This window comes from Quercus lobata, chromosome 1, assembly GCF_001633185.2.
Source record: "Quercus lobata isolate SW786 chromosome 1, ValleyOak3.0 Primary Assembly, whole genome shotgun sequence".
NCBI classification, from domain to species: Eukaryota; Viridiplantae; Streptophyta; class Magnoliopsida; order Fagales; family Fagaceae; genus Quercus; species Quercus lobata.
Window position 1 is genome coordinate 927,950 of NC_044904.1, and position 10,107 is coordinate 938,056.

Here is a 10,107-nt window from a genome sequence, read left to right on the forward strand (position 1 = left end):
TCCATATTTGAAATTTTACACTTTCTATACTGAGCTATTTAGTTTATGATTACAAAATTTAAGAGATTAGTTCAATTTTTGTCCTTCTGCATACTAGTTTTTAAATAATTTATTCTGTGGGGGCCAATTATCTAGAAGGTACTATTAAAACTATATGAATTGGGCCTATGGCCCAATCCGAGGATATCAACCAATCCGAGGATAGTTAAATAAGGTTATAATGGGAATGGTATAAGAAGAAGAAATAAAGATTGTATGTGATAGTCCAAAATACGTCCGAGGAGAAAAGTCATCTCGGAAACAGAGATCCAAGGTCAGTATGAATGTTTTATAATCCCGGACATCCTTCAAGGTTGCATTACAACTAAGAGTCGGACATTGGATAAGGGATGAGTAAAGGGAGGCAACAAATATCTTCAAAAGCTACTACCTCCACATTAAATGCCTCCCAACTAACTCTTTGACCGCATTAATATGGAGGTGATACCTGAACAGTGGTCAAGCAGCCTTACAGCTACTAGTTGATGGTTCTGGGAGGTGTTGGAGGGACAAGAAGGAGTTCCTAGAGTCTAACCTACACGTGTATGATAGGGATGATACCAAGATTGTAGTATATATCATGGGAAGGTGGCCTAAAGGAGCAGGATTGGAAAAAATCAAGAAATCTGTGTAATAATACTGTGAACTGTTGTAACTTTATTCATCAACAAGACATTATAACACAAGCTTCTCAAGCCGTGCCAATGACAGATTTTCTTATCTTACTTGTGTTTAATGATCTTAATTCAGCAACTTTTATTGTCTTTTTTCTGGAGTAGAACTAGTTCTTTCACCCACACTCTATAAATTCATTGTTTGGGCTTATTGGGCTAAAACCCAATCTTATACTGGGTCCAATCCAAATTCAATCCTTACATATATTTTTTTTTCCCCCTAAATTTAGGCAGTTTATTCTATTTTGGCTAAGTTAATGTGGATAATGAAAATAAAGATAAATATATTATATGTCTTTGTCATTTTTTGGTGTGATGCATCTTAATATGAATTTTACATTATATAAAGTAAGATTAGGAAAAGACATAATGATAGAATATAATTAAGTAGGTATATAAGTGACAAGTTTTTATTGGTAAAACATAAAATGATAAAGAAAATTTAAATTATCTACTTTAAGCATTGTACCCTCCCTTCTTCTTCTTCTTAATCATGCCTATGCATTAGCAATGGGGAGTGAAACGGATGTTGGGCCCTTTAATGGGATGTGGGTTTGGAAATTGGACACTATCCCACGGGTTAAAACCTTCATGTGGCAATGTTTACATAATGCTATTGGAGTGGGAGTGTGCCTAGTCAAACGGTGCATTAGTAATGATGATATCTGCCCCTTGTGTCATAGAGAGCCAGAAACAATTCTCCATAGACTTCGAGATTGTGGGACCTCGAAACAGATTTTGGAAAGGTTGGGAGTAAAGCAGAATAGCAATTTTTATGAGGGAAACTTGGGTCAACGACTGGAATACAACTGTAAGAACAATACTTGCAGGTTAGGAGAGCAACCCCCTTGGAGAATCATCTTCCCGTTTGCCATTTGGCTGCTGTGGAAGCATCGAAATGCAACAATTTTCAGGAACCTGCATGCTCAACCAAATGTCCATAAGGATGCGCTTTTCCGTTCCTTGGAGTTTCAGCACTGTGGTTTGAACAACAAGAAGTCAGGCAGCAAGAGGGTGGTGCAAGTGAGGTGGGAAAGACCTCAAGTTGGGTGGGCATGCCTAAATACTGATGGTGCAGCTGTAGGGAACCCAGGCCGAGCTGGGTTGGTGGCCTTATAAGAAATGAGCATGGAGAGTGGCTGGGTGGTTTCTCTAGGAGTATTGGCTGTGCCGACAGCTTTATGGCAGAACTTTGGGGGCTTAGGGACGGTTTAAGTCTCTGTATTGACTTACATTTGGCTGCCGTGGATGTCCAGCTTGATGCTAAAGCAGTTGTGCAGCTCCTTTATCTAGTGCTAATTTTTGTGCAATGCCTCTCCTTGATGACTGCAGGTATTTGGTGTCACAGATAGGCCAAGTCCGGATCAGCCACTGTTTTCGTGAAGCAAATTCATGTGCTGACTTCTTGGCTCGTTTAGGAACTCATCAGGATAGTTGTTTTGTTTTGCACCATGATCCGCCTGTGGATTTATTGGTCATGTTGAGCTCTGACAGAGCTGGAGTGTATCATATCAGATCCATATCTGATCCTTCCCCCCCCCCCTAGTTCTTTGTCATTAATGCAAGTTCCCTTTTACCAATATATATATATATATATATATATATATAAATTCACAATGCAATTCACATTTTCATAATTATGAATAGCCATAAGCAATGGTACTGCAGAAAAATGTTAGAAGAGAGGACAAGAGTAAGAAAGATGAAATTGCTGTTACATACTTCTAAAAGGTAATCTTCTAGAGTTGAGAATTCTGTCAATTAAGACACAACTATAGGAAACAATTTAAGAATAGACCTGTCAACATCTCTACTAGAGAAACCCACCAAATCCCAGCACCAAAACCATAGCTTGTAAACCCCAAAGAGGCCACAAATTGGGAATTTTGATTCATGTTCCCATTAGCCAACTTGGTTCTTAAGTCGTGTTCAAGCAATGTGACCTGTTGCTGGCATGGTTTTACCCCATATGGAACATGGCTAGCTGACACTAACCCAACCGGGTAACAAAGGTTTGGGTTGTTCCAAGCCCCAAACCGCCTTCCCACTTTCCTATAAAAATCATCAGGAAAATTAAGTTCTCCAGTCAGATTGTTCGCATTTAGGTAGAGTGCACTAACACAAGGTAGAGTAGCTAGCTTTGGAGACAGCTTTCCTGTGAGGTTATTGTCACTGAGACCCAAAAATCTCAATCTCTTTAATTTTGATATGGACTCAGGAATCTCCCCTGTCAACCCAATATTGGAGAGGTCCAAAATGACCAAGTTATGTAAGTTATGCCACTCTAGGCTCATTAGGTCTCCACCTATTGGGTTGTGAGACAAGACCAACTCTTCTAAGGAACACATTCCTTGAAATGACTTGGTCAACCCACCTGAAATTTTGTTGTTTCTAAGGTCCAAAAGGGTCAGATTCTTCAAGTTACTAATCTCACTTGGAAGCATCCCTTCCAATTGATTGTTGCTCAAGTCAAGCTTCAAAAGTGAGGTCAACCCTCCAAGAGTCAATGGCAAAGGCCCAGATAGTGTATTCCTACTTAAATCATATATTAGTAGCTCATTCAACCCACCAAAACTATCAGGAATCCAACCAACAAATCGGTTCCCAGCAAGAACTAGACGCTTCAAGTTGATCAAGTTGCCAATATTTGTCGGTATATTGCCAGTTAATCCATTTTCTAGTAGCACTAATGATTTGAGCTTCACAAGGGCACTAAAGCTGATAGGAATTTTTCCAATGAGACCAGGGTTTGATCTGAACTCTAATGATTCTAAGCTGCCACCAAGTTTGTCCCAGCTATTGGATGAAATGGCAATGGGATGCCTCTTGGGTGAAACAAAGCATTTGAAGAATGAAAGACTTTTGAGGTGCTTAAGCTCAAACACTTGTGCTCTGAATTCCAAATTTTTGGCACAACCAAGAGAGTTGTCATGAATGGGCCCAATATTCAAGGTAGTAACATACCAAAGCCCATCAAACAAATCACAAGAAACCCCCTGTAGAAGAATATAAGAAAATGTATCAAACAAAATTGTGAAGCCTGAGACTGCAATTACACGTACATATCCAAAATATACCACATGAAAATTGACCTTACGGTTGAATGGTAATGGCTACAATGATTTAGTCATGATGGCTAATGAACTATTATCACCATTCACCATGTGCATGGTAATTGTTTTCTGTACGGGGCAGTAAAGAATGCATATGATTATATATTTATTTATTTGGTAAAGAAGAATGCATAAGATTGTTGTGAAAAATGGTTTCCCGAGCCTCAAAGTTTGTCATTTTGTGAGAAAAAATTCACTAAAATTTAGCTTTAGGATGTAAGTCTAAAACTAAAAGGCTTTAAACCTTCCGATTCCATGTTCCATTTTTAGCTTTCGTTCTGAATGATGATAAGTTCTCACTTCTCAATGAGTTTGTAGGCTAAAGACATGTCCCCCAACTAACGATAAGTAATCAGATGGCAAATGATTTAAGTGTATCTGTGAAATCATTTTTAGAGTTTTCAAAATTCCATGTCTTATTTGCGAAAGCTTACTAATCATCCCAAAGTGCAAGTATGTAATTGAAAAAAGAGTCTAGTTATAATGATGATAACGATGACAACAATAATAATGATGGCCACCATGATGAGCTTTTTAGGTGTCTATAATGGGTTTTTTTTTTTTTTGGGGTACCAAAAGGAATCAATGATCACTCTGTAGTGTTTTCAATAAAGAATGGTGAATGTTATCCCATACTAGTTACACTTTAATGTCAAAGAAAATCATTTATTTTTATGACACAACAAGAATACCATTTTGATCGGTATCCTAAAGTAACAGTGTACAGAAAAATATAGATAAACTTTTGAATGAATAGCTGAAGTGATCATTATAAATATTATATTCAAAATACAAGAGAAGGAAAATGATTCTTTCTATCCGAAAGAGATTTTTATTTATGGTTTAAATCAAATACGGAGTATTATAAATTTAAAGGTATATAAAGTGACATGAAATAGATAAGGCTATAAAATAGTACCTGTACGTGGTTCATCAAAAAAATAGAATAGTACCTGTATAGGAGTCCAGCCACAAGGATCTGGATATAGACCAGAGCCATTCCACCAATTACCCACAAAGCCCTGTACAGCAGAGTAAAGAGCTTCCTTTTCTGTTTTCTCCATTGGAGCTACATCAATGTCTTCATGTCCACAGCACCATGCAACCAAACAGAAGGTGAAGACAGCAAAAATAGCATTACTGATAGTAATGAAGCTCTTCATGGATACTTATGCAGAAGAAAGCAAGGGAAATCTTAAAGGAAGAAGCTTGGCTTCAATTTAAACGACCATTCTAGCAATTCTATAACAAGGGCCTTTCACTTTCTATCCATAGAAACAAAGTGGGATATTTTTGGAGTCATACAGTTCATGATGTGAAATATATAGGATAAGAAATAGACCCAGAAGAACAATATAACATAGAACTCAATCAGTCCAACATATATGGGACCCTTTAGAATACTTTAGAAAACCCAGACATAAATGAATGAGAAAGATCCAAACACATGTTGAAGGAAGAAAGTTAAAGAAGGAAAAGCAGAAGCAAAGTAAGAAATCTGAGGTATTTCTTTCTTTGTGTTAGAGGAAAAGCTAAGGAAGTTGTATATAGTAGAAGGGACACAAGATCCAGCACAGTTTTCCAAGATCAAAGTAATAATGGTAATCACAACAATAAAATGTGACAGAGGTGTAATTGAAGGGCTTGATAATGAAAGCGAAAGGTAGGGAAAGTAGGGTTGCTCTTAATACTGCTCTGTGCTTTGGACCCTCTTTATGATTCAGTTATCAGACATTAAGTATTACTATTCATTAAAAGTGTCATTATTAATGTAATTGGATCCTAGAGATATGGTTAAAGAGTAGTTGAAGAAATGGTTAAGGTTGTGGGGGGATCAGTTAGGGTAAAAGGACTTTTTATTTTTTCTGGTTTTAGGGTTTGGAAGGTGTTGGGGGGCCATTATATATTGTCCATGCAAAAGAGAGAGAGTGCATGTAAATGCATGCAAGACAAAATAGGGTTTTTATCTCTTGTTTTCTTGTTCTCTCTTTTTGGGCTTTTGAATGATTAACCGTTCTCTGAAACAGAGAAGAAAAGACAAGATGGTAGTGAGGTTATGTTATGAAAGTGGGACAGTACTGCACTGCACAGCACTACACTGCTCTGCTTGCCTGCAAAATGGGCATGGAGTTGGGCTGGCAGCTTGGCAGTGCTAACGGGCCATAGAGGTTGATTTTTCTTCTTCTTTTTTCTGTTTTAAATTTATGGGACATAAATGATAGCAATAATTTTCTTTTTCTTTTTCTTTTACTTTTGGATTTGAGATTGTACTAAGTTCACACCTGCCAAAACAGTGATGTGGTGTCTTATTGTAAAACTAAAAAAAAAAAAAAAAAATTTGGGTATTTGATGAGAAAGTATATAATACAAGAAATTAGTACTAAATCGTTCATATAACAAATTAAATAATAAATATTATACGTAAAATTGGTATATATTAGTAACTTCCTTACTTAGATGATTCCTTAGATGTTGTACCCTAGCTATGTCATCCAATTAAATTCTATTATGTGGTTATATCGACTAATGAACCAAAAAATTAAATTGATTTTTTTTTAAAATATAACAATTAATATTTTTGCTATATTGGTCAATATAAGTATGTGACTAAATTTAATTGGAGAAACGTACCGCACCATACTTAAGGACCTATACTTAAACTTTTGCTCTAAAATTAAAATACATAACCTTTCAATCATTAGGTTGTTACATGAATTACTTTGTCTAACTGTTAAAAATGGTATTTTTATTTTCCTTTTTTTACTATTGGCAGTCCATTGTTCTGTCTTCTATGCAGGAAAATCAAAGCCTCTTATCTTACCAATGATTTTTCCAGTACGTTTGCCCACTTAAGATGGTCCCAAGCTAAATCAATTTTGAAGCTTAGATGGGACCAACAAGCTGAATAAGTTCAAATAGATGAGTCACTCCTACAGTTCTTTTTGGTTGGATAAACGAATATAAACAACCTAAACCTATATATACCACCAAAGGCTAGAGGTATTGGTAATTGGTAGAGTGATTATGACCTGACCAAAGTTTCATTTTTACTCCAAACATGTTAGGTTGAATGTTCTATTAAGTTCCAACTTTCCATGCCCTTTCTACCCACCCACACACACACGCACACACACACCAAAAAAAAAAAAAAAAACCTTTCGATGCCCTCAACATAGAAAACCCTTTCAGGGAGAGTTTAGGAGTGAGAAGAATCACAAAAAAGTTGAAAAGCAACAGGAAACGATTTTGGAGCTTTCGAAGTTTGGACTTTTTTTGGACCACGATGTATCAGTTGATAAGAATGCATAGCCCACGCTGCACTTAATTTCCTTCACAGGCCTAGCATAGGCTGACAAGTCATTTTCTACCTTACTTTTTTTTTTTTTTTTTTTTTGAGAGAGAGAGAGTAATGAAATAGTGCTTTGATACATAAACATTTAACCTGATTCTTTTGATTATTTTATTGTCCCAAACTTGTTTCTTTTCTAATATTAGTGTTTTATTATTTTTTTTTTTCATTAAATCGGAAAAAAAAAATTTAATTCAAATGCATACTTCTGGTCCTTTTGGTTGGGTGCAAAAGGATGAAAATGAAAGTTTTCTCTTATATGGTATGATGAAAATGAGGGAAATGGAAATGGGGATGGATGGAGTTTTCCACTCAAGGCCCATCAAAAACCATCTTCCCAAGTCCCAAATTGGGAGGAAAAGTAGAGGAGAAAATATTTGTTACATAGAATTTATTATTTTACTTATTTTAATTACAATTTTTTCTATCCTCTGTTAATATAATAAAAGTATAACAATAAGTTTATTCAAATCAACTCAATCCGTTGCTATAATTATTTACTCCCTGTTTCTGCATGCATAATAGTTTCTTTATATGTAGGGAAAACCACATCATGTATTTCTTTTTTTTCTTTTACCAACATCACATATTCACATATATATTTCATTCTTATAAATAGATATTTGTGTTATAGATTAAGTCTTCAAAAAAAAAAAAAAAAAAAAAAAAAAACTACAAAAACACACACACAAGAGAAAAGCAAAATATTTTGTATTGGTCAACTTTTTTATTATATTTTGTTAGGTTCTAAAGTTTAGGATTTTATGTATTTAGAACTCTAATGTGTATTGTTGGCAAACCATGATCAAAACAATATGTTTAGAAGTGTTTAAAGCTAATTCAAAGTTGTGTGTCAATGTAAAGTTGGAATCGAGTTAAAGCAGGAAGCATTGTGCCTTTCGGCCTGGCTCGATCGATTGAAGCTTAGGCTCGACCGATCGAAACTCGGGCAGAATGCTTTTCTGCAGATTCGTCCAACTCAGCCCTATTTGTTTTAAAACGTTTTTAGGGTTTCTTATTTGTCCTAAGTATAAAAGGCAAACCCTAGCCACGTTTTAGTGTTGCTCATATTTACGGTTTATGTAAATCTCTTGTGAGATCTAGAGGAGCTTTCCTTTACACAAACTTAGGGTTTTCAAGGAGAAGATTTATCTACACCTTGATGATCAATTCAGTTGCTGTCATTAAAGTTTAAAAAATACACAAGCGGGTGTGCTTGTAGCTGGTGGGAATCCAAGAAAGAAGGAGTCCGTGGATTCGGAGCTTGCACGTGGTCGTGTCAGTAAGTTCTACTGGTTGGTAGCAATAAGAAGTTGAGCGTGGGGGCTTGTAAGTCTTATTGTATGAACTTCGATTCTTTCAAGATAGTGGATTCAAATTTACCTTGAGGATAGTTAGGTCAAATCCTCCCCAGGTTTTTACCGGTTTGGTTTCCTGGGTAATCATATCTTGTGTTATTTATTTTCCGTTGCTTTGCATGATTTGATCTTTTATATTGTGATAACCTAGACTTGTTTAATTGGACTAAGTAACAACTTGGCTAATTATCTAGGTTTAATCAATTGTTTAAGGGGTCTAAAAACAAACATATTTACATTTTCAATCCTATCACTTTAGAGAAATTATACAATTTTCATTTTGTTATCCTCCCAACCAAACAAACTTTAATCTTTTAATTCTCTGGTGTAGTTATCATTAAAAAAAAAAAAAAAAAAAAAAAAAAAAAAAAAAAAAAAAAAAAAAAAAAAAAAAAAAAAAAAAAAACCTTCAATCGTAAAGGGGGGCTTTTGGAAATTTTTTTCCCCAAATTTAAAAAAGTTGCTTTTAAAAATTTTTTTTTTTTTGGGCCGCGAAAGTTGGAAATTTTAAGAAATAGAGTCAAATTTTTCACTGTATTAATAGGATCGAGTTAGTTGAACCCTTGGGGCAAACAGCCAATTTAAATTACACTAGGTTAAAATCTCTTAACCATTTGGGCCAAGAAGAAGGATTGAAACTTGTATTATAACCCTCCTCTTTTTCTTTTTTAACGGTGAAACTTGTATAACTAATAAGAAAAGAATAGATTGATTCAGTTAGTAAAATATATTGATGTTATACTAACTGAATCAAAGAAATTGATGAACGATCAAAGAAATTGAATCAATCTTTCACCATGAATCAAAGAAATTGAATCAATCTATTCAGTTAGTAACTGAATAGATTGATTCAGGAAGATCGAAGATCGAAGATCAAAGATCAAAGAAATTGATCTATGATTTTCTTGAAATTTTCAAACTTGAAGGATATAATAATAACATGTAATTTAACAATTAGATTTTCAAAATTCACACTCAATATAAAGATATATGAGGAGTTTGAAGGGTTTTTCTCTAAATTAGTTTGGAGAGAAACTTTTGTTTTATAATATAAGTGTATATGTGTGTAAACTTTTCTCTTGGAAACTTGAATCCTTTGTCCTTACCCTTTTCACTCCATAATAACTTGTATTTATGAAGTGATTATCATACCAAAAATGTGTGGTGGTCAAAAGTCAAAACTATTGGTTTTTACACGTGACGAGACTATCCTATTTTTCCATCCTAAATTTAATAATGGCTTTATAAACTTTAAATTTAAGCAATCATTTCCGTAAATTATGGGATCAATCTCCTCAAATTTACGTTATACTTAACCTTAAAAATTTAATGTTTATCACATTATCATGTAATTAGTTTTTTTTTTTTTTTTTCAAAGATTATGCAAATGGCATACGAAAATTATGGTTAGATGTTATTTGAAAGTTATCACAACTGATCACATAGCTTAGAGAGTTAATTACTCAAATTTAAAGTCTGAGGAAATGTGTCAAAGCTACAAATTGGACAATACAGTTTATCAAAAAAGAAAAATCTCGATTTTTCCATAAATAAATAAGCTTATAAAGGAGAAT

General features: G+C 34.6%; 1 protein-coding gene across 1 annotated transcript; it reads right to left on the bottom strand.

The window, feature by feature from the left end:
- Positions 1–2,341: 2,341 nt before the first annotated feature.
- LOC115975411 (piriformospora indica-insensitive protein 2-like) lies at positions 2,342–5,484 on the bottom strand. The gene is made up of 2 exons (XM_031096557.1): positions 4,780–5,484; positions 2,342–3,709 (listed from the first exon to the last, which is right to left on the bottom strand). The coding sequence occupies exons 1-2, from the start codon at positions 4,987–4,989 to the stop codon at positions 2,486–2,488; spliced, it is 1,434 nt and encodes a 477-aa protein (XP_030952417.1). The 5' UTR covers positions 4,990–5,484; the 3' UTR covers positions 2,342–2,485.
- Between the last annotated feature and the right edge of the window lie 4,623 nt (positions 5,485–10,107).